The sequence below is a fragment of the Pipistrellus kuhlii genome, unplaced genomic scaffold, assembly GCF_014108245.1.
Source record: "Pipistrellus kuhlii isolate mPipKuh1 unplaced genomic scaffold, mPipKuh1.p scaffold_m20_p_11, whole genome shotgun sequence".
NCBI classification, from domain to species: domain Eukaryota; kingdom Metazoa; phylum Chordata; class Mammalia; order Chiroptera; family Vespertilionidae; genus Pipistrellus; species Pipistrellus kuhlii.
Genome location: NW_023425416.1, coordinates 43,999,143 through 44,024,729, shown reverse-complemented (window position 1 = coordinate 44,024,729; position 25,587 = coordinate 43,999,143). Strand labels below are relative to the sequence as shown.

Sequence of the window (25,587 nt, the reverse complement as noted above, 5' to 3'; positions counted from 1 at the left end):
TGTATGCACCCCGCCTGGGGATCAAACCCAGAACCTAGGTATGTTCCCTGACTAGAAATCGAACCCGCAGCCTTTTGGTGTATAGGATAATGCTCCAACCAGCTGAAACTTTTTTTTTTATATGTGTAAAGATCCTGTATATATTTTTTCTGTGAACTGTCCACTCAGATCTTTTGCCCATTTTTCTATTGGGCTGTTGACCTTTTAAAATTTTTAGCAACTCCTTATATATTAGGGATATTAGTCATTTGCCTGTGATATAAATATGTGTAATTTTTTTCTGATTTTATTTATATGGGTTTTTCCCCCCCCATGAGAAAGTCGGTTTTTCTTACACACCCCTAGCTGGATTGACTAAGAAAAAAGAGAAGAGACAAAAGTCCTTAAAGGAGGTGATTCAAAGTATCAATATATACCCTGGATTAATTGGTTTGCATATGAAAGGCACACTCCAAGGGGAGTAGGAATTAAGTAGTAATATCAGGAATTAGCCAGTCCTGGGTCTATCAATCTTTCTTGGCTCAACAAGGTCCCAGATGCCAAAGCATCAAGAATACAGAAAATATGCTTAATACAAGGAGTACCTTCCATTCCTGGCAGGGAAAAGGGCACCAGCTTAAGGATACCTGACTTATGCTTGCAGTTGTTTAGAGGATTCATTTCAGGAGTTTCCTATTCGAAGGAACACTGCTCTTTCTTCTTGCATGGGCATGTTGGTCAAGGGTTTGATGGAGAATTCGGTTCTGGCATTTGTGTTTGGCTTTTTCCCTCAAGTTTTCAGGTAAGTAGGAAAGCCCACCATCCCACTAATACGTTCAGATTAAATTCTACCTACAGCATCTGGGATCAGAAGAGTCACTAAGGCAAGTCAGGAAAGTTATGTTGTCAGTGGGAATAGGAAAGTACAGTTGGAAGGATAAATAATGGTGCGGATTCCTTTATGGCCCATTGATTGTGGCCTTTCTCTGCTGCTCCTTTACCAGGTAAGCTTGACTGTTATCCCTTGTCTTAAACACAGGCAGAAAGAGCACCAGTCCTTCCCCAAAGCGCCCATAGGTAACGTCTCAAGATGGTTTGCTATTCACTAGACCCAGAAAACCCCACAAAATCATGCAAATCAAGAGGCTCCAATCTCCAAGGTCATTTCAAGAACACGCATGAAACTGCCCAGGCCATCAAGGGCATTCATATTCGAAAAGCCACCAACTATCTGAAGGACCCCACCTTAAAGAAGCAGTGTGTGCTGTTCTGTCATTACAATGGTGGCGCTGGTAGGTGCGCCCAGGCAAAACGGGCTGGACGCAGGGTCGGTGGCCCAAAAAGTGCTGAATTTCTGCTGCACATGCTGAAAAATGCCGAGAGCAATGCTGAACCTAAGGGTTTAGATGTAGACGCTCTGGTCATCGAGCACATTCAGGTGAACAAACCCCCCAAGGTGCGGCCTAGAACCTACAGAGCTCGGGGGCAGTTTAACCCATACATGAGCTCTGTTCCTAAACCGGGAGAGGAGGTGGCACAGAAGAAAGATATCTCAGAAGAAACAAAAGCTTCTGGCCCAGGAGTAAATTCAGCATAAAATAAATATAAATAAAAGTAAAAGCAGAAAGAAAAAGGAAAAAAGCACCAGTTATCTACCCTTAGTTGGTAGTTCTAAATATATCTTTGCTCCTGCTCTCTTAGCCATATAGAAGTATGTCCTCTATGTGCTATCCAATGTCAATTTTTAAAACTTGAGGTGTGTACATAGAGACATTTCTTGTCTTTGTGTGTTTAAAAATTCCATAACAAAAATGAATCAAGTTTACACTCATTAGGATGGATACTAAGAAAACAAAAACCACCCTCGTTGGTTTAGCTTAGTGGATAGAGTGTTAGCCTGGGGACTGAAGGGTCCCGGCTATGAGTCCAGTCAAGGTCACATGCCCAGTTGTGAGCTCAGTCCCCAGTGGAGGGCGTGCGGGAGGCAGCCAATCATTCTTTCTCATCATTGATGTTTCTGTCCTTCCCTCTCCCTCTCTGAAATCAGTAAGAATATATTAAAACACACACTCACAAAACAATTAAGTGTCAGCGTGGATGTGGAGATACCATCACTCATCCATCCTAATGAGTGTAAACTTGATTCATTTTTGTTACGGAATTTTTAAACACACAAAGACGTGTGTTTTTGGTGGGAATGTAAAATGGTGTAATCACTGTAGAAAACAGAATGGCAGTTCCTCAAAAAATTAAAAATAGAATTCTATGATCCAGCATTTCCACTTCTGAGAAGAGAGATTCAAAGAGGTTTTTTTTTTTTCTCAGTGCATAGCAGCATTCACAATAGCCAAAAGGTGGGAGCAATGGATGAATTGATAGAATGTGGTATATACAAACAATAAAATATTACTCAGCTTTACAAAGGAAATGGATGAACCTTGAAGACATCATGCTAAGTGAAATAAACCAGTCTCAAAAAGTCAAGTTCTGTTTGATCCCACTACATTGTCAAGCTTGACACTGTAAAATTCATAGACAGCCCAGCTGGTGTGGCTCAGTGATTTAGCATTGACCTATGAACCAGGAGGTCACAGTTTGATTTCTGGTTAGGGCACATTCCCAGATTCTATCCCTAATACGGGATGTGCAAGGGGCAGCTTGATCGATGATTCTCATCAATATTTCTGTCTTCTTTCTGAAATCAATAAAAAATATTTTTTAGAAGCTCCTAGACAGAAAGAAGATTGTTGCCAGAGGCTGGGGGATGTTATTTAATGGGTACAGTTTCAGTTTTGCAACATGAAAGCAATTCTAAAAATGGAAAGGGGTGAATTTTGCTCATCAACTGTACCCTTAAAAATGATTAAGATGGTAAATTTTGTGTTATGTGTATTTTACTACAATTTTTAAAGAGAATCAAGTTTCACTACCCTATAAAGTTAAACATAAGCCTACCCCATGACTGAGCAATTTCACTTTTAGGTATTTACTCAAGATATGAAAACGTGACAAAAAACTTCACTGTTAAAGAATGTTCATAGCAACTTTATTCAAAATAACAAAAAACTGGCAGCAAATTGAATGTCCATCAAAAGGAAGTGGATAAAATGTGTCCTATTCATACAATGGAATACTAATCTATAATAGAACAAACTACTGATACACATAACAAAGAGGATGAATGTCAAAAACAACTTGAGCAAAAGAAACCACATACAAAACAAATACTGTTTACATGAAGGTCAAGAACAGAAAAATCCTAACTACGGTGATACTGTGATGGTAGAAATCAGAGTAGTGGTTGGGGATAGACAGGGTGAGTGGGATGCAGGAAGATAGGAGTAGGGTGTGTGTGAGTGCATGTGTGTTTCTGTGTTTCCCCAAAAATAAGACATCCTCTGAAAATAAGACCTACTTACAGGTTTCCTTCTGAGTGAAATATAAGGCATCCCCCGGAAAATAAGGCCCCCCTAGGCTAAACATGAGAGATTTGGTCCACTGATTCTGAAAGAAATGGAGTCACAAGAAATTCACCAGGAAATTTAGGAATTGGATTGTTATGATGATGTTCCAGAAGATGATGACATGATGGTCATTGAATAAATAAGTAAATTCTGGATACTGTAGGATTCACAGTTTGTCTGGTTTGTGTAGACAACTACCGTACTACCGTACCGTATACAGGTAATAAATTTCCTTTATTTTCATTTAACAATAAATGTGTACCGTATTCTTCATGGAAAAATAAGACATCCCCTGAAAATAAGACCTAGTGCATCTTTGGGAGCAAAAATTAATACAAGACACTGTCTTATTTTCGGGGAAACGGTATTGACTAAAAAGGTCCAAGAAGGAACTTTCTGGGTTGATGGAAGTACCATGTATCATGACTGTACTTTTGGTTCTTCAGGTGTATAGATTTGTCAAAACTCATAAAACTGTATAAACTATAAACATGCTTAAGATCTGTGCATCAATATACATTATTTGTATGTCAACATAATTAGTATTTTTTTTAAAGCCCCCTCTCTGGTTTGGCTCAGTGGATAGAACATTGGCCTGTGGACAGAGGTCTCAGGTAGTGTTCTGGTCAGGGGCATGTGCCTTAGTTGCGGGCGTATCCCCAGTGGGGAGTGCTCAGGAGGCAGCTGATGTTTCTCTCACAGATGTTTCTGACTCTATCCCTCTCCCTTCCTCTCTGTAAAAAAATCAATAAAATGTATTAAAAACAAAAACAAAAAAAACCCTCTCTCTGTTCTCCCTCTCCTCCCTGGGGTCAATGAAGCAAGTATGGAAACAGTGATGTGATTTTATACTCTTCTCTGCGCTTTGATGTATATCATTTAAAACACACAACACAAATGACTGCTGCTCATTTCTCATGAGCCTGTTTGCTTGTGACAAAACAAGGGCAGCAGGTCGTGCTCACTGACCAGCGTCACAGGCAACAACGAGGGGAGTGGGAGGCAGCAGGCGCAAGCTTCCTGCAGCTGGACAGCATCACACCAGAACAAGAGATGGTTCCGGAAGGTGATGTGTCTCAGGAGAGAGGTTGCCTGGTGAACAGCAGGCCTCTCAGCATTATCTTTGGTATCAGCGAAAAGCTGGTTTCCCTGGCAACGGGGGCCTACTTAATGAATGGCGCCGGGCAGCAGGCATGAACGTGTCCACAGCAAGTGCACACAGAAAAAGAATGCCTCCTCACCAAATACTCCCCTTGAGTCCGCTTATTCAGACCTATTGATGGTTTATAGAAAAATAAATTTAAAAATGCTAAAAGAAGAATAAACTGGTGAATATGATAGAATCAGGGGCATAGAAAGGGAGTGGACTGACAATCCTTGGGGGGAAAGGGATGGGGAGGCAGGAAAAAACTGGACAAAAATCATACATCTATGGATGAGGACAATGGGGGGAGTAAGGACATGGGGTGGAAACGGGTAGAGGGGAGCTATGGGGGTGGGGAGGAACAACTGTAATAATCTGAACAATAAATAATTATTTTTTAAAATATATTTTATTGATTTTTTACAGAGAAAAAGGGAGAGGGACAGATAGAAACATCGATGAGATAGAAACATCAATCAGCTGCCTCTTACACACCCCCTACTGGGGATGTGCCTGCAAACAAGGTACGTGCCCTTGACCGGAATTGAACCCTGGACCCCTCAGTCCACAGGCCGATGCTCTATCCACTGAGCCAAACCAGTTTCGGCAAGATTTATTTTTAAGAAATGCCAAAAGACATAATATAGAGCTTTGGTGCCTTCACTCCTCCCTTTGCTATGCTCTAGTAATAAACACTTGGAACCTTTTCCTATAGTAGGTCTTTGATTTCATATATTTCCATACTAATATATTGTTAATTTATCAGCTCTAAACATTCTCTCTGAGGCCAACTATGATAAGTAAAAACTTAGCAAATTCATATCACCCCATTTCTCCTATTCTTGCTTCACTTTTTCAGAGTTGTATTGGTTTTTGTTCCATTGGTTAGTTTTGCAAATTTAGATTCTATTCTTTAATATATTTTATTGATTTTTTTTTTACAGAGAGGAAGAAAGAGGGATAGAGAGCCAGAAACATCGATGAAAGAGAAATACCAACCAGCCGCCTCCTGCACCCCCCCCCCCCCCCACTGGGTATGTGCCTGCAACCAAGGCACCTGCCCTTGACTGGAATCGAACCCGGGACCCTTCAGTCTACCGACCGACGCCCTATCCACTGAGCCAAACCAGTTAAGGCCAGAGAGAGGGCTTTTTAAAAAAATACTAATTATCTTGACATACAAACAATGTATATTGATGCACATATCTTTTTTTTTTATCTGTGCATTTATTTATTTCTTTTTTTTTTCTTTTTCTTTTTTTAATTAAATTATTATCTGTGTACATATTTTAACATTGCCCCCCCTCCCATACATACCCTCCCTCCCCAGAGTTTTGTGTCCATTGGTTGTACTTATATGCATGTATACAAGTCCTTCGATTGATCTCTTATCTCCCCCAGATCTCCCTACTCTCCCCGCTGTAATTTTACAGTCTGCTTATTGCTTTACTGTCTTTATATCTGACTTTTGGTTTGTCAGTTTATAATGTTCTTTAATATCCATAAATGAGTGAGGCCATGTGGTATTTCTCTTTCATTGACTGGCTTATTTCACTCAGCATGATGTTGTCTAGTTCTATCCAGGTTGCTGCAAACGATGAGAATTCCTTCTTTTTTATGGCAGCATAGTATTCCATTGTGTAGATGTACCACAGTTTTTTGATCCAATCATCTGCTGACGGGCACCTAGGCTGTTTCCAGATTCTAGCTATTGTAGATTGTGCTGCTATGAACATAGGGGTGCATATATCCTTTCTGATTGGTGTTTCTAGTTTCTTGGGATATATTCCTAGGAGTGGGATTACTGGGTCAAATGGGAGTTCCATTTTCAGTTTTTTGAGGAAACTCCACACTGTTCTCCACAGTGGTTGCACCAGTCTGCATTCCCACCAGCTGTGCACGAGGGTTCCTTTTTCTCCACAACCACGCCAACACTTGTCGTTTGTTGATTTGTTGATGTTGGCCATTCTGACAGGTGTGATGCACATATCTTAAGCATGTATACAGTTTTATGAGTTTTGACAAATTTATACACCTGAAGAACCAAAAACCCAGTCAAGATACATATTAAAATATATATATATATATATTTATATACACACACAGTGCAGTGGCATAAAGTGCACGCACAGTCACCACAATCTCCCTCCAGAACTTTTTCCTCATTCCATTAAACAAATACCTCTCCGGTTCCCCCTTGGACTCTGGTAACCACTATCCTGCTAATTGTGAATTAGCATATGGTGACTCTGTAAGTGGAATCATACATTTGTCTTTCTGTGTTTTTTATCTTTAAACAGCTCATTTCACTTGTTTTTGGATCTTTAAACAAACTTGCTGTAAGATGTCATCATCATATAAATACAGTAGGCAGATGTTTAAAACAAAGAAAGATTTGCAGTGTGCAAGGGCCTGTGGGGGAAGCAAAGATGAATAAACCTCTGTCCTAAAGGGGTTACAGACGAGTTAGGAGGAAAACCGGAGACAAAGAATAAGGATCAGGGAGGGGCCTGGGGTTTGCAAAAGGAATGGCGTACGGTTTTCTTTTGCTTGACCTCAGCTGATGTAAAGGAACTTTGTGAATGCCATTTAAATGCTCTTCAATTGAATGGATAAAAGCACTGGGCTTGAATAGGGTTTCGGTCTAGGAGGTGAAATTTGAGCCCGTCACCTAGTGGTGTAACTGCACACCCCAGCCTCAAGGTGGCAGCATACCGAAAGTAGCAAGCCCCTCCAGGACTACAGTTGGGGAAAACAACCAGCAAGATCAGCTCACCACAGGAAACAAAACCCTTTACAAGAGCGGCACTTCTGTTCTTTTTATTTTTTATTTTTATTGATTTTTTTTTTTTACAGAGAGGAAGGGAGAGGAAGAGAGAGTTAGAAGCATCGATGAGAGAGAAACATCCATCATCTACCTCCTGCACACCTCCTAGTGGGGATGTGCCCTCAACTGAGGTACATGCCCTTGATTGGAATTGAACCCGGGACCTTTCGGTCCATAGGCAGATGCTCTATCACTGAGCCAAACCTGTTAGGGCAGCACTTCTATTCTTATCATCATCCCTTGAGGTTTCCCTACACAACTCTCTCCCCCTAGTTCCCCTTTATCAGTCTCCATTACCATCCTGTCTTGCTTCCCCTACCATCCTCACCGCTGGAGCCCACCACAGGCTTTTGGTCCTCAAAGGCTTTAGTTTCATTTCTGGATTTTTCTTCTTTTACTCCTCCCCCTCCCTCAGGAGAATCATTTTCCCAGTTTCAATGCAAATTCCTAGGTCATCCTGTGATTTTGCCCCACTCCTAATCTCATATAAACACCGCCCATACACCTATTGTCAGGAGTACCAAGTTAGCTGTGACGTTGGTGTCATCACTGATAGGCATTGTTTATTCATTCATTCCACAAGTTTTGTATCAACTACATGCTAGGGAGCTGGAAACAGAATGAAGAAAGAATCCTAGATGCTGAGGTGCTCGCTGTCTAGTGGTAGATGACAAGGAAACAGTGATAAAACGATGTGAAATGGGTTGGGACAGAAACATCAACAAGGAAGAGTGAGCAGGAAGTGGTGAAAATGGGGCAGCTTGGGACTGGGCGGATGGGTCAGTCCTGGTTTACCCTAGGGAGGTGATGATGGAGATGAGTCATAGAGGGACTTGCAGTATTTAGCAGCTAGAAGAGGGTGGAAAGGCCATATCAGGCTGCAAAAATAGCAACACGTGAAAACACCGTCATTACTTCCTCAAACTGTCTGGAATTCCATGAGCTCAGGGCAAACCCCTTGTGGGGAACCTCCCAGCTGGCCTCAGCTTGCCAGCCCAATCTAGTGTAGTGTTTATTTTTATTAGTGGCAATAAACTTGGCTGACCTAGCTGGCTGTCAGTGCCTGGCTTTTATTTGGTGTGCACTGTATTAAAATGTTGATTAGTCAAGTGGAACTTCACGCAATAAAATCAAGATTTCTGGTTTCTATTAAAAAAAAATATTTTTGACCAAAAAAAAAAAAAAAAGATTTTTTTTACATCAAGCTCCCCTTCCCTGTGTCAATAGTCATTTGGGGCCACTTTATTATTATTATTTTAAATGTATTTTTATTGATTTCAGAAGGGAGAGGAAGAGAGAGATAGGAACGTCATTGATGAGAGAGAATCATTGATCACCCTACACTGGGGATTGAGCGCACAACCTGGGCATGTGGTTTGCTGCAAACCTTACCTCTCGCTGGTACTTATACCTGGCCAGATACACTTAGTTGTGCTACTTGCCTAGTCCCTGAAATCAACTGAGTTTGTAACCTCTGTTTTGATATCCCACCCCAGCTACTGGAGGAATAGGGTAGGATTCTCAAGAAGCCTGGTGCAGATCCTGTTCCTGGAGGCAGTGAGGTGAAGATAGACGGAGATTGGTTGTATAGAGTGCCACCTAGAGGTCCCACCCTCTGTAGAAAGATGGGTCCAGCAGTGGTCGGCGAACTCATTAGTCAACAGAGCCAAATATCAACAGTATGATTGAAATTTTTCAAAAATATTTTTTTATTGATTTTTTACAAAGAGGAAGAGAGAGGGATAGAGAGTTAGAAACATTGATGAGAGAGAAACATCAACCAGCTAGCTGCCTCTTGCACACCCCCTCTACTGGGAATGTGCCCGCAACCAAGGTACATGCCCTTAACGGGAATCGAACCTGGGACCCTTCAGTCCACAGGCCGACGCTCTATCCACTGAGCCAAACCGGTGTCAGCACGATCGAAATTTCTTTTGAGAGCCAAATTTTTTAAACTTAAACTTCTTCTAATGCTACTTCTTCAACATAGACTCACCCAGAGTGTGGTATTTTGTTGAAGAGCCACACTCAAGAGGCCAAAGAGTTGCATGTGGCTCACAAGCCACAGTTTGCTGACCACGGGGTCAGAGTAAAGGAGGAGAAATGAAACAACTTCTGTGGCTGGGATTTACACAAGGAACAAAAAGAATGATGAGGAACTGCCCAGGACCCATTCCTTGGACTTTAATCCTGGTCTGTGAGAGTGAGATGAATCTACCTCGATCATCTCCGCGGTCTGGGCAGTAGTACAAATAGAGGTCTGGGGCTCACAGCCAGCTGTCTTTCTCTTCCTAGTCCCATCTTTGTCCTACAGCATGACATGCATATGTGCGTGCACACCCCAGCCCACAAGTTAAGTTCTGTCACAGCTCCGCATGCTCCTGGCAACAGCTGCCCTAGAAGCTTGGTCTACTCTTAGGAAGACAAATTCAAGAACCAGGCCTGGCCAGACTCTGAAAGCAGGCTCAGGGCCATTTGGGCAGGGAATTATGGCCCAGATCATGGTCTAGAACAGTGGTCGGCAAACTGCGGCTCGAGAGCAACATGTGGCTCTTTGGCCCCTTGAGTGTTCTAACACAACTTCTTCAAAATAGACTCTCCCAGGCTGAAAACGGACTTCTGCACATGGGCCATGAAGTTTCAATTGCATTGTACGTGTGTGCCCGCACGTGGTCTTTGGTGGAAGAGCCACACTCAAGGGGCCAAAGAGCCACATGTGGCTTGCGAGCCGCAGTTTGCTGACCACTGGTTTAGAAGAAAGGTGTGGGTTGTGGAGGGCACATCTCTTTGGGCCAGTGGACTCCTCACCCCCTAGAGAGGGGCATGGTCAGAGGAGAGTCAGAGTTCTAGAATCTTCCCATGCTCTCGGCCAGGGCCAAAGAGTTAAGAACATAGATGCACTTAGGTGACCTTAGGTCATGAGGCTATATTCCTTTGCTAGGTCTGCTGTAACGAAGTACTACAAACTGGATGGCTTAAAACAGCAGGACCATATTCTCTCAGAGTTCTGGGGGCTAAATGTCCAACACAATCCATGAGTCCACAGGGTTCTTCTGAGGGTTCCGAGGGAGAATCTGTTCCATGCTTCTCTCCTAGCTTCTGATGACAGCTGTTAACCCTTGGCATTCCTTAAACATATCATTCTCATCCCTGTCTGCATCTTCACAATGTTTCTCCTCATGTTGCTGTGTCTTCATTTGGCCATCTTATTATAAGGACACCAGTCATATTGGATTAGATGCCCTCCTTATTCCAGTGTGACCTCATCCCAAACAATGTCACATTCTGAGGTACAGGGGCTGGGAACTTCATATTTTTTCGGGGGGGAGGGGCGGGTACACAATTAGCCCACAACAGGTTCTATCATGAAGTCATAGGCCAGTGGTCAGCGAACTGTGGCTCGTGAACCACATGCAACTCTTTGGCCCCTTGAGTGTGGCTCTTCCACAAAATACCACAGTTTGGGCGAGTCTATTTTGAAGAAGTGGTGTTTGAAGAAGTTTACGTTTAAAAAATGTGGCTCTCCAAAGAAATGTCAATCATTGTACTGTTGGTATTTGTCTCCGTGGACTAATGAGTTTGCCGACCACCGTCATAGGCAGTAACAAGAGGCAAGCCTCTCAGGTTTGCAGAAACCACCTTTCAGCTGGGCCTCCTGCAGTTGGGAAACAAGATGGATGTTTCTTTAAGATAACCTGGTTCCCACTGACTCTTGCTGACAAGCATTTACTCATCATTTAATATCAAGATGTCCCAGTCTATCTGCATCTGTGTCCATCTCTCCCACTTTCCCAACCAACTGCTTTCACTCTGTGTATCTCTTTCTCTACCTGCCAGCTTTGGCTGATGCTAGCCCGTATGGCCTGTATGGCTGCTCTCTCTTAACATTTCTCACTCTTGCTTCTATCAGTTGCCCTGGCTCTCCAGTTAACCTCCAGTGCAAACTGCTGAGAAATGGTCTGGTCCAGAAAATCCCCATGGCCCCTGTTCTCACCAGTTTGCCTGAGTGGGAACTGGTTAGTCTTCATTGACTGCCCTTAGGATAGATGCCTGCATACCCTGATCCAAGTAGCTGTGTCCAAGATTGAGGTCTTGTGGTATAAACCATGGCTAGTTAACAAGGAAGAAGCAGCCCCCAGTGATTTACTAGCAAGTTGCCAAGGGCAGGATAATTGCCCACCTCTTCTTCCAAGGCAATGTTTCTGAACTTTGCCACTATTGTCATCCCCCCCCCCCCACTACCACAAATTATGCAGTCGAGTTTCCCACGTTTGGGGAAATCGCAGGGGTCAGCACATCTGGAGTGCAATGGATAAGCCTCGCCCTGGGAAAACCACCTTCGTGATCATGGTATCTCCCCTGCCAGGTAAGTATATTGTCATTTTTTAAAAATATATATTTTATTGATTTTTTACAGAGAGGAAGGAAGAGGGTAGAAAGCTAGAAACATGGAAGAGAGAGAAACATCGATCAGCTGCCTCCTGCATACCCCCCACCAGGGATGTGCCCGTAACCAAGGTACATGCCCTTGACTGGAATCGAACCTGGGACCTTTCAGTCCGCAGACCGAGGCTCTATCCACTGAGCCAAACCAGTTCGGGCCGCTATTGTCATTTTAGGCTGGATAATTCTCTGCTCTGGGAGACTGATCTTGGATGTTTAGCAGCATCCCTGACCTCCACCTAGTAGATGCAAGCAGCATCCCCTCCCTTCTCCCCTCTCCCAATGAGTTAGGATCATCAAAATGTCTTCAGAGCCCTGGTTGAGAACCACTGTTCTAAGGGTATGGGAGGCTCCAGGATTAGCCCTTCCAGGTGGATGCAGTCAGTAGTCAGGAATGTGGTCATAAAGGCTACTGATGATAATATATCTGCCTCTGTCAGGGCTGACTCCGAGGCTGAAAGGGGCAGCTCTTGCTATGGGGAGGGGTTGGATTGGGGAGTTGGTGGGTTCAGAAGTGAACAGCTATGCTCAATGACAGTGAAGAAACCAAGGAAGAAGCCAAGACCGGTTTGGCTCAGTGGATAGAGCATCAGCCTACGGACTGAAGGGTCCCAGGTTTGATTCTGGTCAAGGGCACATTGATTCTGGTTGCAGGCACATTCCCAGTAAAGGGTGTGCAGGAGGCAGCTGATTGATGTTTCTAACTCTCTATCCCTCTCTCGTCTTCTCTGTAAAAAAAATCTATAAAATATATTAAAAAAAGAAAAAAAATTTTAATAAAAAAGAAACCAAGGAAGAGTATCATGTGAATGTTTTCGTAGCTGCATGAATTTGAATGAGCATGTTCATTGGTTTACTTTTTGTGTATACGTGTATGAAATGCACAACTCTTGGTGTGGGTGTACCTTCGGGTATATCTGTTTGAGGGCGTATATATCTGTATGTCTCAAGTTTGGACTGTACATAGTTCATTCTGCCCTTCCTCTTATGTTATCAGGCTAGGTCAGTATCATATATGACACAATTAGTATTCTCAGTGCTACACAGGGTAAGAATCAGATCTACTGAAGTGGAAATGGAAAACAGAATTTGCTTTAGCATGGTTTTTCCTATTGTCTAAACATGTCTGCCTCTAGGCATACGTAATACGTTATGAATAGATAATGCTCTCAATGACATCATTCTTTAACACCAAAACCCAGGATAGACCGAGCTCAGGGTCCAAGAAGCACCCAGCCAAACCCATTCTGAGCTCATCAGTGTTTTCTAGTTTCAATCCTTTGACCAACTGATTGTACAATAAAATGCTTAACGTTTCAGAGAGGAAGGGAGAGGGAGAGAGAGATAGAAACACCAATGATGAGAGAGAATCACTGATTGGCCATCTCCTGCATGCCTTCCAGTGGGGATTGAGCCTGCAACCCGGTCATGAGCCCCTGACTGGAATCGAACCTGGGACCCTTCAGTCTGCAGGCTGACATGCTATCCACTTTCAAGGGAGAAGAGCCTGGTATTCTTTCAACCAACCAACCACATGTGAGAAGCAAGGCTCTGGTCCTCAAAACATCATAGTAAGGGACAAGCCACAGATTCAGAGGAGAGAGACTTCTGGATACTTGCCAAGTGATTTTTCTGCTCTTTCAAATTAATATTCTTTCAAATAAATATTCTTCTTAAAAAAGATGTTTTTATTTGTGTTAAAGAGAGAAGGGAGAGGGAGATAGAGCTAGAAACATGAATGCGAGAGAAACATCCACATCAATCGGATGCTTCCTGCATGCCCCTTGCTGGAGACCAAGCCACAACCCAGGAATGTGCCCTGATCAGGAATCGAACTGGTGACCTTTGGGTGCATGGGTTGATGCTTAACCACTTATCTACATTGGCCGGGCTCAAACTAATATTTAAAGAAGCTTAGCTACCCTGTTTTCCCCTCTACTCTGTTCTTCCTTATAAGTAATCATTTGTCTTAGTTTTTGGCTTTCCATACATTGTTTCTGTCAGAAAATATAAGCAAATGTATAAAAATAGTCACCTCTCCTTCTTACTCTAAAGCAGCGGTTCTCAACCTGTGGGTCGCAACCCCTTTGGGGGTCGAATGACCCTTTCACAGGGGTCGCCTAACAAATTCTGCATATCAGTTATTCACATTACAATTCATAACAGTAGCAAAATTATAGTTATAAAGTAGCAACGAAAATAATTTCATGGTTGCAGGTCACCACCACATGAGAAACCATATTAAAGGGTTGCGACATTAGGAAGGTTGAGAACCACTGCTCTAAAGGCAGCATACAATAAACACCATTCTCACCTAGCTTTTTCCTATTTAATATTTCCTGACCTTACACCGCATAGGGTTATATAGAGATCCTCTTCATTTCTTAGTACAGCTGCATAGTGACCATGAAAAAGAGAATGGAGTGCTCTAACAAAGGGATGCTCACAGAATAAGAAAAGAGCACTGGGGAAAATCAAAGAATTTGATATAAAAAACTTTTTTTTTAACGAAGAATCAGAAGGATAAAGTTGAGGAAATCTTAACTGTAGGAGAGAAGTGATCTGAAAACCAGGGGAGTGTATTAAAGGGACCAATCCTGGAAGTTCAATATTGGACTAATAGGATTTCCAAAAAAAAAGACAAAAGAGGGAAAATGGAGAAGAAATAACCAACAAAAAATTTCAAGACCATTTCCCATAACTAGAGAGCTTGAGTTTTAAGACCGAAAGAACCCATCCATTCCAGTGGAATGGATGAGTGGGTCCACATCAAAGCACATAATTGTGTAATTTTGAAACATTTGGGGAGGAAAAAGAAGATATTTCAGGCTTCCAGGGAAAAACTCCACAACAAACAAACAACAACAAAACCCGGAGAAGTCACATAAAATGGGTAATTGGATATTTTCAGAATTTTCAATAGCAGTACTGGAAGCTAGTGGTCACTGGAGTAATAGCATCAAAATCCTGAAGGAAAATTATTTCCAACCTAGAATTTTATACTCAGCCAAACTATATGTGGAGGTTGAAGGTTTTCAGATCAGCACAAGCTAAACAATTTTTACCTGATGATTCATAAAACTGGCGGGGGGAACAAAACAATTAGTAGCAGTGTTGCCCTGGCTTGGGTAGCTATTAGTTGGAGCCTCATCCCCACAAGCCAGGGTTGTGGGTCCAATCCCTAGTTAGGGCACATACAGGAATCAAGGAATGAGTGCATGGATAAGTGGAGGAACAGGTTAATATTTTTATCTCTCTCTCTCTCTTTCTCTTCCTTGGAGTGTTTCCCCCATTTCACTTCATATTCTAATCCCCTGGGGAACTTAAAGATCCCCGTGTTACATCCCATGCCCACTCATACCCCGTACCAATTAAATCAGACTATCCGGAAGTAAAAGACACTCCGCCAATTCCAACGTGCAGCCAAGTTTGGGAACCACTGGAATCGTGTTTGAGATGGGGTAACATTGTCACAAGACGAGAGGAGCCTCACATCCGGCCCCGGGGAGGAGGCAGTGGGTGCTTATGAAGGCTTCTGAACCGGAAGTGATGCACAGCGATATTGGGGGGAAGATGGACGCTCTCGGAAGAAATGGGAGGAAGGGAGACCCTAGGAAGCAAAGAGACCACTAACTAGACGGAGAGGCTAGTTGGTTCTTGACTCAGAATGGCGTTCACTGTCCTCCATTCTATGGAAACTTGTGCTTCTGTGTCACTCTCTGCGGCATCCCCCTGGAGGGCCACAGGGCACTTGCCGGTTGTGTGCACGCCCTTTTGCCTCCGGAGAGGGCGGAGTGGGGAGTGGGAAAGGGATCCCAAGACACTGAGGACCCGATAGGGGCTATGTGTGTGTGTGTGTGTGTGTGTGTGTGTGTGTGTGTGTGTGTGAGAGAGAGAGAGAGAGAGAGAGAGAGAGAGAGAGAGAGAGAGAGAGAGAGAGAGAGAGAGAGAGAGAGAAGGAGAGAGAGGAGAGAAGGAGCGCCCCACTGACGCCGGAAGTGGCTGCCTGGAGGGTCCCACTGCCCTTCCAGGTGGTTCCGGCCACTTCCGGCCTGAGGCCAGAGGCGCCCTCCCTCCCTCCCTCGACGGCAGGCGCCATGGACGCCGCTGTGAGCGTCCAGAGGCCCGAGGCCTCGCTGGCCTCTCCCCACCTGGACCCCCCGGGTCCCAAGGACGGAGAATCGGGCTCTGAGTGAGTGAGGGCACTGGGGGGGCCCTGGGATCCACAGGAAGGGGCTTTGTGGGGTGGGGAGGGCGCGGAGGGAAGGAAAGGCGGGCCAGGCCCTCGGGGTGAGCATGGCCTCGCTCTCCGCGGCCACCCGTTGCGGAGGGCATTGATGGAGACGTGGGTCGGCTGGGGTGCGTGTGCCCAGCCCCCGGGGGTGCCCGGCCCGGAGCGCCGTCCTTCCTAAGGCGGCCGCGGGGCCCCTGCACACGCCGCCTGAGGGCCGTCGAGACGCCGCTCGGAACCCGGGGACAGACACCCCTCCCCCCGGCGGCGGCGCGCACGTGACAGGCCTCGGCCTCGCAACTACGTGGAAACTTGGCCTCGGTGCGCGCGGTGCACAGCCGCCCGCCGGTCCCCGCGCCGCCGCCGCCGCGCTCGTCACGGCCCCGGGCGCCGCGCCCCCCCACCCCCACCCCCCAGAGCCGGCCCCGCGCCGCCGCCTGCACGCGCCGCCCCCGCGGGCCGCGGTCCGGGCTTCCGCAGCGCCCGCCGCGCCCTGCCCGCTGCCAGCGGCTCCCGAGGCGGCCACGGCGGGCCCCGCGCGGGCGCTCAGGCCGCGGCCATGTGGGACCCGCGGGCCATTAGGTGCGTACGCGGCGCGGGGAGCGCGGGGCGGGGGGGGGGGGCGGGGGGAGCCGCCGGCCTTGCGGGCTCCGCGCCTCCTCCGGGCGGGGAGCGGCCGCGCGCGCGCGGGGGGCCGGCGACCCCCCGGGATGGAGGCCGAGCGGGCCCTGCCCGGGGCCCCCCGCGCGCATCCCAGGTGCAGACCCGGGCCTGCCGCGCGGGGCCGGGCGGGGGGCGGCTCCGGAGGCCCCGGGGGCGAGGGCGCGCGCTGCGACAGGATTGCGGTGGCGCGCGGCCTCCTGCCTGGTCCCCACCCGGGCTCCCGGGCCCACCGCCCGCTTCCTGGGGGGAAGGAGGGGACCCCCCACCCCCCGGATCGCTGGCACGTTCTATTGAGAAGACCCGCGGACGCGCCCCCGGGCCCGCACCCGGGCTCGGGGCGGGCATTTGTGGGGAACTTGGAGAGTGGCCGCTGCCAGGCACGGGGAGCCCCGCGATTGCAGCCCCGGGCAGGCCTCCAGCTCTGCCCTCCCGATCGCGATCGCGAGTGGGGCATGAGCGAAAGGGGCTGCACCGCCCAGCGTTCTGGGCTAACGGGCTGGGTAACGGGGTCTAGGGCCGGGGAGCTGCAAGGCCGGGAAGGGGAAATCCCCAGAAGCCCACAGGCTTCTGCTGGCGATGGTTTTCAAACGGGGAGCCCGGGAGGCGCACTCCCACTCCCCTCCCCCCCCAGCGCACACCCCCGGGGAGGCCCGAGCGTTGGCCACGCCGCTGGAATAGCGCTGCTTTGCGGGTGCAGCGCGGGCCAGCCCCCTTCCTTGCTGGGGGTATTTCTGGGAAGGCTGCAAGCGGTGGTGCTTCCTGGGGAGGATTGTTGGAGGGATGTGCAATTTGGAAAATAATGTTCAAAAGAGGAGAGAGAAGGGGGGGGGGGGGTTGCTCTGGGTTCTGTAGTCCCCAGCCCCGTTGCTATTGGCCCCATCAGTCCTTAGCTGGAGGAGATAGCAGGGAGCAAAAGGACCTTGCTTGCTGGGCACCCAGATTCTGCCCCTTAGCTGAGCCACCTAGGTGCCAGGTCCCTTTCTCAGGCAAGGCTGCCACCCAGATGGCTTGGTCTTTCCTTGAGCATCCTTATAGGAAGGACCACCTTGAAGGAGAGTCAGAAGTTTGTTCCCACGGTTTCCCAGTTAGCTGCATTTTGTGGAATAGCTGGGTGGTGCTGGAGTTCTCAGTACCCTCCGCTGGCCCATCCATCCTCCACAGGGGATGGAAGTGGCGGGGTGTGTGTGTGTGGTTCATCCCCAGAATCAGATCCCACTTAGGCATGTGTTTCTCAGTCTGCTTTGACTAAGACCAGCCATAGAGACCACATCCACCCACAGACACGTACTGTAAAAGTATAAAACTGCCACAAGAGCTCCGCAGCCTATTTCTTCTCTCTACAGGGTGAGGCACAATGATATTTTCTCAGTGTGTGTGTATGTGTGTGTGTGTGTGTGTGTTTAAGCTAGTCATAACCCATTAATTTGATTTTATGGCTGACTAATCCGTGTAGGTGGCACCTGCAGGCTGTCTCTGGGACATCTCCCGGGAGGTGGGGAGAACAGAACATCAGCCTTTCCCTGGGAAGTAACTTTGGAAGGGAGGACTTGGTCTTGGAGAGATGGAGACTGATCTTCATAGAAATTCCTATGTGAATAATGAGAGTACCACTGGAGGTGGTGGTGTGGTTCACACCATTAGTGGCTGCAAAGTCAGGCTAGAGGATGGATGCTCCTGGTGGCTCTGGTTCTGTCTGTCCATACCAACCTGGCTGCTTGCCATGAGCCAGTGAGTGCTGCAGGGTGGGGGATGGGAGGGTTAGGGATAGGTTGCCTTTAATTTTTTTTTTTTTTTAAAGAAGAGTACTGCCAAAACTGGTTTGGCTCAGTGGATAGAGCGTTGGCCTACGGGCTGAAGGGTCCCGGGTTCGATTCTGGTCAAGGGCATGTACCTTGACTGCCGGCACATCCCCAGTGGGGAGTGTGCAAGAGGCAGCTGATCGATGATTCTCTCTCATCGATGTTTCTAACTCTTTATCCCTCTCTCTTCCTCTCGAAAAAAATCAATAAAATATATTTTAAAAAATAGATAAAAAAAGAAGAGTACTGCGAGGCTGCCACAAACTCTGTATTCATACATTCCAAAGGGGGTTCTATAAGTCTCTGCTCAGATTTTCACACCTGCAGGGTCAGGAGCTGGGCCATGAACATATTATAGACGAAGAAACAGGCCCATTGACTGCCAGTCACCAGTGCAATCTGGGATTAGATACTGGTTCTCTTGGCTTCCCAGCCCATGGCTCTCAGGGGCCAAATAGAGACCTTGCTTTTGTGGGATTCTTAGAATTCTCTTTGCTGATTAGTTCTGTTTTTTTGTTGGCTGCTACCAAAGGCCCATTGCTGTGGTCTGTGTCCTCTTATTATTTTATCTTTGCTTCTTGGGATGAAGATTCTTTCAGAAGCCAGAGTAGAGCCTGCAGACCCCATGTTTGGGTGGGAAGATAAAGTGACCCCTGGATGTTGTTAAGAACTGAAGTGAAGGTTGGGGTGTGGGCCTCCGGCCATTGTCAAGAGCATGGCATTGTTTTAATTGACCTTTTCAGATGGGGAAGCGGAGCCACTGTGCTTGCAGTTCTCCGGCCAGTGGCACAGCTGACAGTGGCCTCATGGATTTTGTAACAAGTTTCCTTAGAGTGCAGCCTGAGGTCTTTAAGGCCAATAAATCCTGGTTATTAGAAATGAAAGAGAAATTCAAGGGGAAATAGTCTCCTTAGCAAAGTTGACACTTTATAATTTTTAAAAAATATATTTTATTGATTTTTTACAGAGAGGAAGAGAGAGGGATAGAGAACTAGAAACATCGATGAGAGGGAAACATCGATCAGCTGCCTCCCGCACACCCCTCACCGGGGATGTGCCAGCAACCAAGGCACATGCCCCTGTCCAGAATCGAACCAGGGACCCTTCAGTCTGCAGGCCGACGCTCTATCCATTGAGCCAAACCAGTTTTGGCAAAGATGACACTTTATAGCAGAGAGTGGGGACAGTGGCAGTGGCAGTGACAGGCGAGCATGCAGGTTTAAAAATGAAAAAATGAAAAAAAAAAAAAAAGAGCATTCTAAACCGGCTAAACCGGCATGCTGGAATCTCCAGGCATCTCAGGACACTGACCAAGAGCAATGTTTTTCCTTTGGTCCGTGAGCCTGTCCATTCTGCCTGCTCAGACATTTTTCTTGGGCTAAGTTTCTTTACATCTCCTGTTTTTGTGGAAAATCTGGAAACGTGACTGAACCTTTCCTCTGATACCCTGGCCCAGTTTCCCTGAAAGGACTCCCTCTGTTGCCTGGGTGTCGTTGAACTTCAGTATCGCTGCTCACCTTACTCACTATGGCGCGTTATTCTGAGCTCCTGGGAGCCTGGTGAGCTGGTGGGACTTGTGTGTCTGTCAGAGCCAAACCAAGTCTAGGTCTAGCTATGTCTGTATTTGAAGTTCTAAAGTCACTTAGATTGAGATGTTTTTATTTTTATTATTTTTTAAATATATTTTATTTATTTATTTATTTTTTTTTTAATTTTTTTTTTACAGAGAGGAAGAGAGAGGGATAGAGAGTTAGAAACATTGATGAGAGAGAATCATTGATCTGCTGCCTCCTGCACACCCCCCACTGGGGATGTGCCCAAAACCAAGATACATGCCCTTGACTGGAATTGAACCCGGGACCCTTCAGTCCGCAGGCCGACGCTCTATCCATTGAGCCAAACTGATTTTGGCTGTTTTTGTTTTTTTAAGCACCGGGTCCTCCTGTCAATGGCAGCGTTTGGAAGGGTGTGGGGGTTAGGGAGGGAGGAAGTGGGGCAGGATTGTTATCCCTAGAAAATGGTGATGACATTTTGGAGGTATAGGGGTGGAAACATTTTTCTCTTCTTCCCTGCTAGTTTCTTTGGCTGTTCTGAGTTAAACTGATGGAAGACAGGTTAGCAAGAGAAAAACAAAGTTAATTTTACACACAGGGGAGGCCCATAGAAATAGGAGACTCAAAGAAGTGGTCGAAGCAAGAAGCTTTTCTACCTTTTAGACCACATGTGTCAAACACAAGGCCCGCGGGCCAAATCCATCCCGCCAGGCCTTGCAATGTGGCCTGCACCGTGCTGTCATCACTGCACTCCGCTGTGTTTCCATCACAATGACAGTTTATGACTGTTCAGTAAACCATTCGGCCCGTGATTTAGGCTGGATTTTAGATTTTGGCCCCTTCTCTGATTGAGTTCGACACCCCTATTTTAGACAAAGAAACAATCCATTTTTGAAAAATAGACAAGACGAAGGGATCTGGATTTGGGGTAATAAATTGGTGAAGAAGTAACAGGGTTTGCTTATATGGCCTTCTCTGCCCTAACTTCCCTGTCTTGGATGATAAGAGTGCCTTCCTTCCTCCTGGTTCCCGGAGATTACCTTTCACGTGGGAACTCACAAAGGAGGGTCAGAGCGTCCTTCTTGCATTGGCTCTTTGTCAATACCTTTCATTCAAAATAATCAGTATGCCACCGTGACGTATTTTGGGGAAATCAGCCATTTTGGAGGAAATTGCACAACAGAAAGAATTTGATTCACTGTGACAAGAACACTCGGATCATAGCCTTGAACTGAGATGAGCTTCATGTCCAGCTGTGGCCTCCAGGATACCCTTCTTTGGCCACTCGTGGGCCAGCTCATTCTCTGCCCATCAGGTCCACTGTACCTGCAGGCTCAATATTTGGTGACTTCCGGGGCTCACTCGAGTCTGGACTCATCTGCCAGGTACTAAGGTTGCCCTTAATCTGGCCCTCAGACTTTCTGCCTAATATTCCTCTTCTTCTCCTCTGTCTTACCTCTTCTCACCTCTTGTTGCTTCTTGTTTTTCAAGGCAGTGTCACCCTTCACAGAACTTAGACCCTGTCTCACGGAGGATGTAAACATGTAAGACAAAACACTGCTAGCGGTGGTAGACCAGAGTTACTGCCAGGCAGACCTGTGAGAAAGGATTAGCGGAGATGCACACAAGCACTTCAGAATTCCCAGCCCTAAATCCTTCCAGCAGGAAGATTGAGGGGTGTTGGGAGGAAGAAACAGACATTCCAGGTCAAAAGAGCAGCTTCTTTTTAAGAATAACACTGCACAAAAGGGCTTATATTTTAAACATCAATGTAGTAATAATATGTAATAATAATGTATTCCTGACACCAGTCCCAGACTTATTACATTGCTGTGCAAAGGCACGTGAGAGGGAGGGAACAAGATGAATTTGGGGTCGCGTGCTACAGCACTGTGGGCACCAAGTGTTGGAAAATGCTGGAAAGATAAGTTGAGGGTGTGCGTATGTAGGACTTAGAATGGAATCTGAGCTAATTGGATTTTATTCTAAATGGAGTTAGGAGCTGTGGAAAGTGTGTGTGTGTGTGTGTGAGTGTGTGTGTGTGTGTGTGTGTGTGTGTGTGTGTGTGTGAGAGAGAGAGAGAGAGAGAGAGAGAGAGAGAGAGAGAGAGGGAGAGGGAGGGAGAGGGAGAAGGAGAATGTGTTTTAACAGCTCTGAGTTTTATTTAGAAGGCTGGGAGTATAGATGAATAGATCTTTCAGTTTGGCCACTTTTTTCAAGGCCAAGTTCAAAGCCCCATGTTTCAGAAAACTGTTAGGTGGTGGTAGAACTGGGGCTAGAACTCAGGTTTTCCCAGCACCGCTGAGGGACTGCCCTTCAGGAGTTCCTGTCTGGGGGAGACTGCTTTGTTTATGGGGGTTTCCTGGATCCTCCCCACGTTACAATGGATGGCATTTTAGCCTCTTAGCTGGATTGTCTTGCCTTTCATTCAGATTGAGGGAGAAGTAGATCACTCTAGTCTTAAGGCTGGGAAGTGAAATGGAGGCTATTAACCAGCATTTAAAGCATCGAGGAGGGGTGTGGGGAGAGATCTGGAGGGGAGGATGGCTGGGCTGCTATTATCCAACTCAAGTTCTCCTGTGAATGAGAAGGCACCTTTGTTCAGGCACTGCCAGTCATTTAGAGCTCTCAGATGCTTTGGGGAGAGTGGGAATATGAAAGGAATATGACACTTGGTGGGCAGCCTGGATTTAGCACAGATACTGAGTCAGGATGAGTAACCTGTGCTGGCTGATGCTTAGCTTCCTGTTTGTTTTGAGGCAGAGTGTGGGATGCTGAGTTTTTGGGCTTTCTTTGGGGATTTGGTTTTAATTTTAAAGTCCATCCTTCCTATTTCCCCCAGTGCCCCTCACCCTGTGCTCACCTTGTCTGTCTGAGGACTCGTGAACACTGATTTTGGTACGGACGTGGATTTGTGCCTTGCTTGGAGAAGTCTCTCCACCTTGATTAAACCTGTTTTCTGACCTGGGAAATTGGGATAATAATTATACATCTCTCACTGGCATTGTTAGGGACATTCAATGAGCAAATGCCCAAGAAGAGCTTCGTATATGGAACATAGTATGTGCTCAGTAAATCTTGGACTACGCTCATTCAAATAGCAACATGGGAAAATGTCTGTGGCACACACTGAGGAGAAATTGTGCCCATCACTAGCCACCTACTGGGAGGGAGGCCTTTCTCTTCGGAGGTCCTGTGATTGAGACTCCACTGCAGAACCAGGAGTTGAAATTGATCCATCTTTGCCCTTTAGTGATATTTCTTGAGCATCTTCCAGGGGCCTGGTATGGTTTTAGGGACTTGGAACATCTGCCTTGGAAGGTCCGAACCATCTGTACACTGTCCAAGACTAACATGTGCCATAAGCTTGTTAGCTCGTCCTTCCTTGAGAATGGTTTTCTTTAGTCTGAGTTTACGTTTTCCTCCTTTTTTTGGGGGGTGGGGGTGGGGTGGTTAAAATATTCCTTTTTTTGGCGAAATTATGGGGAGAGAAGGTGGTACACCTTAAAAAAAAATGTTCTTATTTGGCAAAATAAATAGCTGGCAACCCTAATTAGGTTTCTTTCGATTTCTTTTCTTTGTCTACAAATGTTACCCTTCGCCAGTTCCAAACTAATCTACAGTATTATGCTTTGCTTTGAGCATTTTTTAATATCTGGGACTATAATTTCACATGGGAATATGTGGAATTTTGCTGACCCTTGAATTCCCAACAGGTACTTATAAATGTGTAAACATCTTTCTCCATTGTTTTCCCCAAGTAGCTGGCAGCTTTGGCAGTTTTATTTTGGTTGGATTTATCTGGTGGTTTCTGGTTTGTACTCTGCGTGGTTGGCTTTTATTAAATGTGTGTCCTCCAAGGGAATGGATGACAGTCAAGCATTTCTTGGCTTTCCAGGAGATGGTCAGAAATCCAAAACCACCAGTGAAATTACCGCCCCCCTCTCCTCCTCCCTGCAAACAATTCTTCCTTTCCCATCCTCCAGCTTAATCATCTGTCCCTGCTAAAAAGCCAGAAAATCATTTATTCATGCAACACCGCTGAGCCCTCTGGCTGCAGAAATAATAAGACTTAGTGAGATGCAATTCCTACCTTAAGAGCTCAATCTACTGGGGAAAGCAGGAAAACAAAAGGCCAGCCAGCATGGAGCTATGGAGACTGGGCACTAAGGGACGGGGGCACCCCTAATAAAAACCTTAGTTAATGTGAAATTGTAGGGAGGGGTGAAGTAGGCGATCCACTCTCCTTTTGTTTCTAGTGAATGAAAGAAAAAAACAAAACCACTTAGGCAAAAAGAGGAATGTTCTGGAAGGCTGCTGCTGACTTTGATAATTAGGGGAGGGGCAGGGGAGCCGCTGGGCCTCAGGGGCAGTGGCATCCCTCTTTCTGCATCTCCTGTTTCTAGGCGCCGTGTTCCCTCGCCCCAAAGAGCCTTTTCACAGAGTAGGGGCTAGGTTACTCTCCTCTGGAGCCTCTTGTTTCCGTGCCACCACCAAACCTCTCCTAAAGTTCAAACGCTCCTGCCCCCAGGTCGGAGGCACAGATCCCAGATCCCACATCACACCCGAGGGCCTGCCTCTGGGCACCTCGCTCTCCTCTGAGAGGGCCTCTGTGGTGAGCTGAGCAGCCACCCCAGAGGCTGCTTCCCAGGGTGACAGCCTCCCTCTGGAAAGGGTTTGTTAGGGCTGGGACCAGGGGTGGGCCTCTTCCCCAAAGGAACACCCCAAAGAAAGAGTGGGGCCCTTTTCAGCACTGACCCCTCCCTCCCTTCATTCGAGGCCTGAGTCTCCCAAATTCTCTTAGCTGCTTAACTGACTGGTCATTTCAGGAAAGCCCTGAGAAAACAGGCAAATATTGGGGCTTTGTTTTTAACAAATATTTTCTCTGCTGAGTCAACAAAGCAAAGGTTCTGTAAATGTTGCAGGGTTTACACTCAAATTACATGCAGGGGCCGCCGCCGCCGACACTGTTACCCTGAACCGTCACCCACTCAAAACAGAACATTCCATCCGCCAGAAAGGGCTTTCCGGCCTCTTTCCATTCAATAGCCTTCCCTCTCTTTGATTCTTAAGTTCTAGAACCTTCTCTCAGTGGAATCACAGTATATACTCTTTTGAACTTGGTTTCTTTTGCTCAACATAATGTTTTTGATCTTCTTTATGTTGCTGTGTGTCAGCAGCTTGTTCTTTTACTGTGGGTTTTAATTTTTCTTTTTTTTTACTTTTCAATTACACTTGACATTCAGTATTATTTTCATATTAGCTTCAGGTGTATAACATAGTATTTAGACAATTTATGCTGTGGTGTTTTCTTTCTTTTTTTTTTTTTTTTTTAATATATCTTTATTGATATCAGAGAGGAAGGGAGAGGGAGAGAGAGAAACACCAGTGATGGGAGAGAATCATTGATTGGCTGCCTCCCTCATGCCCCCCACTGGGGATCAGGGTCCCAGAATAGAACCTGGGACCCTCCCAGTCTGCAGG

The 25,587-nt window shown here is 46.3% G+C and overlaps 1 protein-coding gene, 1 long non-coding RNA gene, 1 other non-coding gene and 1 pseudogene across 4 annotated transcripts in view; 2 read left to right on the top strand and 2 right to left on the bottom strand.

The window, feature by feature from the left end:
* The first annotated feature begins 391 nt into the window (after positions 1-391).
* Positions 392-1,599, top strand: LOC118715465 (annotated as a pseudogene).
* Positions 1,600-10,495: 8,896 nt separating this feature from the next.
* On the bottom strand, positions 10,496-14,141 carry LOC118715466. Its single transcript, XR_004986903.1, has 3 exons — positions 13,906-14,141; positions 12,378-12,379; positions 10,496-10,510 (listed from the first exon to the last, which is right to left on the bottom strand). It is a non-coding gene; the product is annotated as an uncharacterized LOC118715466 (long non-coding RNA).
* Positions 11,618-11,788, bottom strand: LOC118715822. Its single transcript, XR_004986974.1, has one exon. It is a non-coding gene; the product is annotated as a U1 spliceosomal RNA (small nuclear RNA).
* A 2,378-nt stretch (positions 14,142-16,519) lies between the features above and the next one.
* The window catches only part of TRANK1 (tetratricopeptide repeat and ankyrin repeat containing 1), a 75,948-nt gene continuing 66,880 nt past the window's right edge, over positions 16,520-25,587 (top strand). The window contains exon 1 of one of the 2 annotated variants that reach the window (XM_036431788.1): positions 16,520-16,670. In XM_036431788.1, coding sequence (XP_036287681.1) covers positions 16,648-16,670 — 23 coding nt within the window. In that variant the 5' untranslated portion in view covers positions 16,520-16,647. Of the gene's footprint in view, positions 16,671-21,605; positions 21,810-25,587 lie in introns of those variants that run through there. The other variant, XM_045579378.1, reaches the window with a different exon arrangement.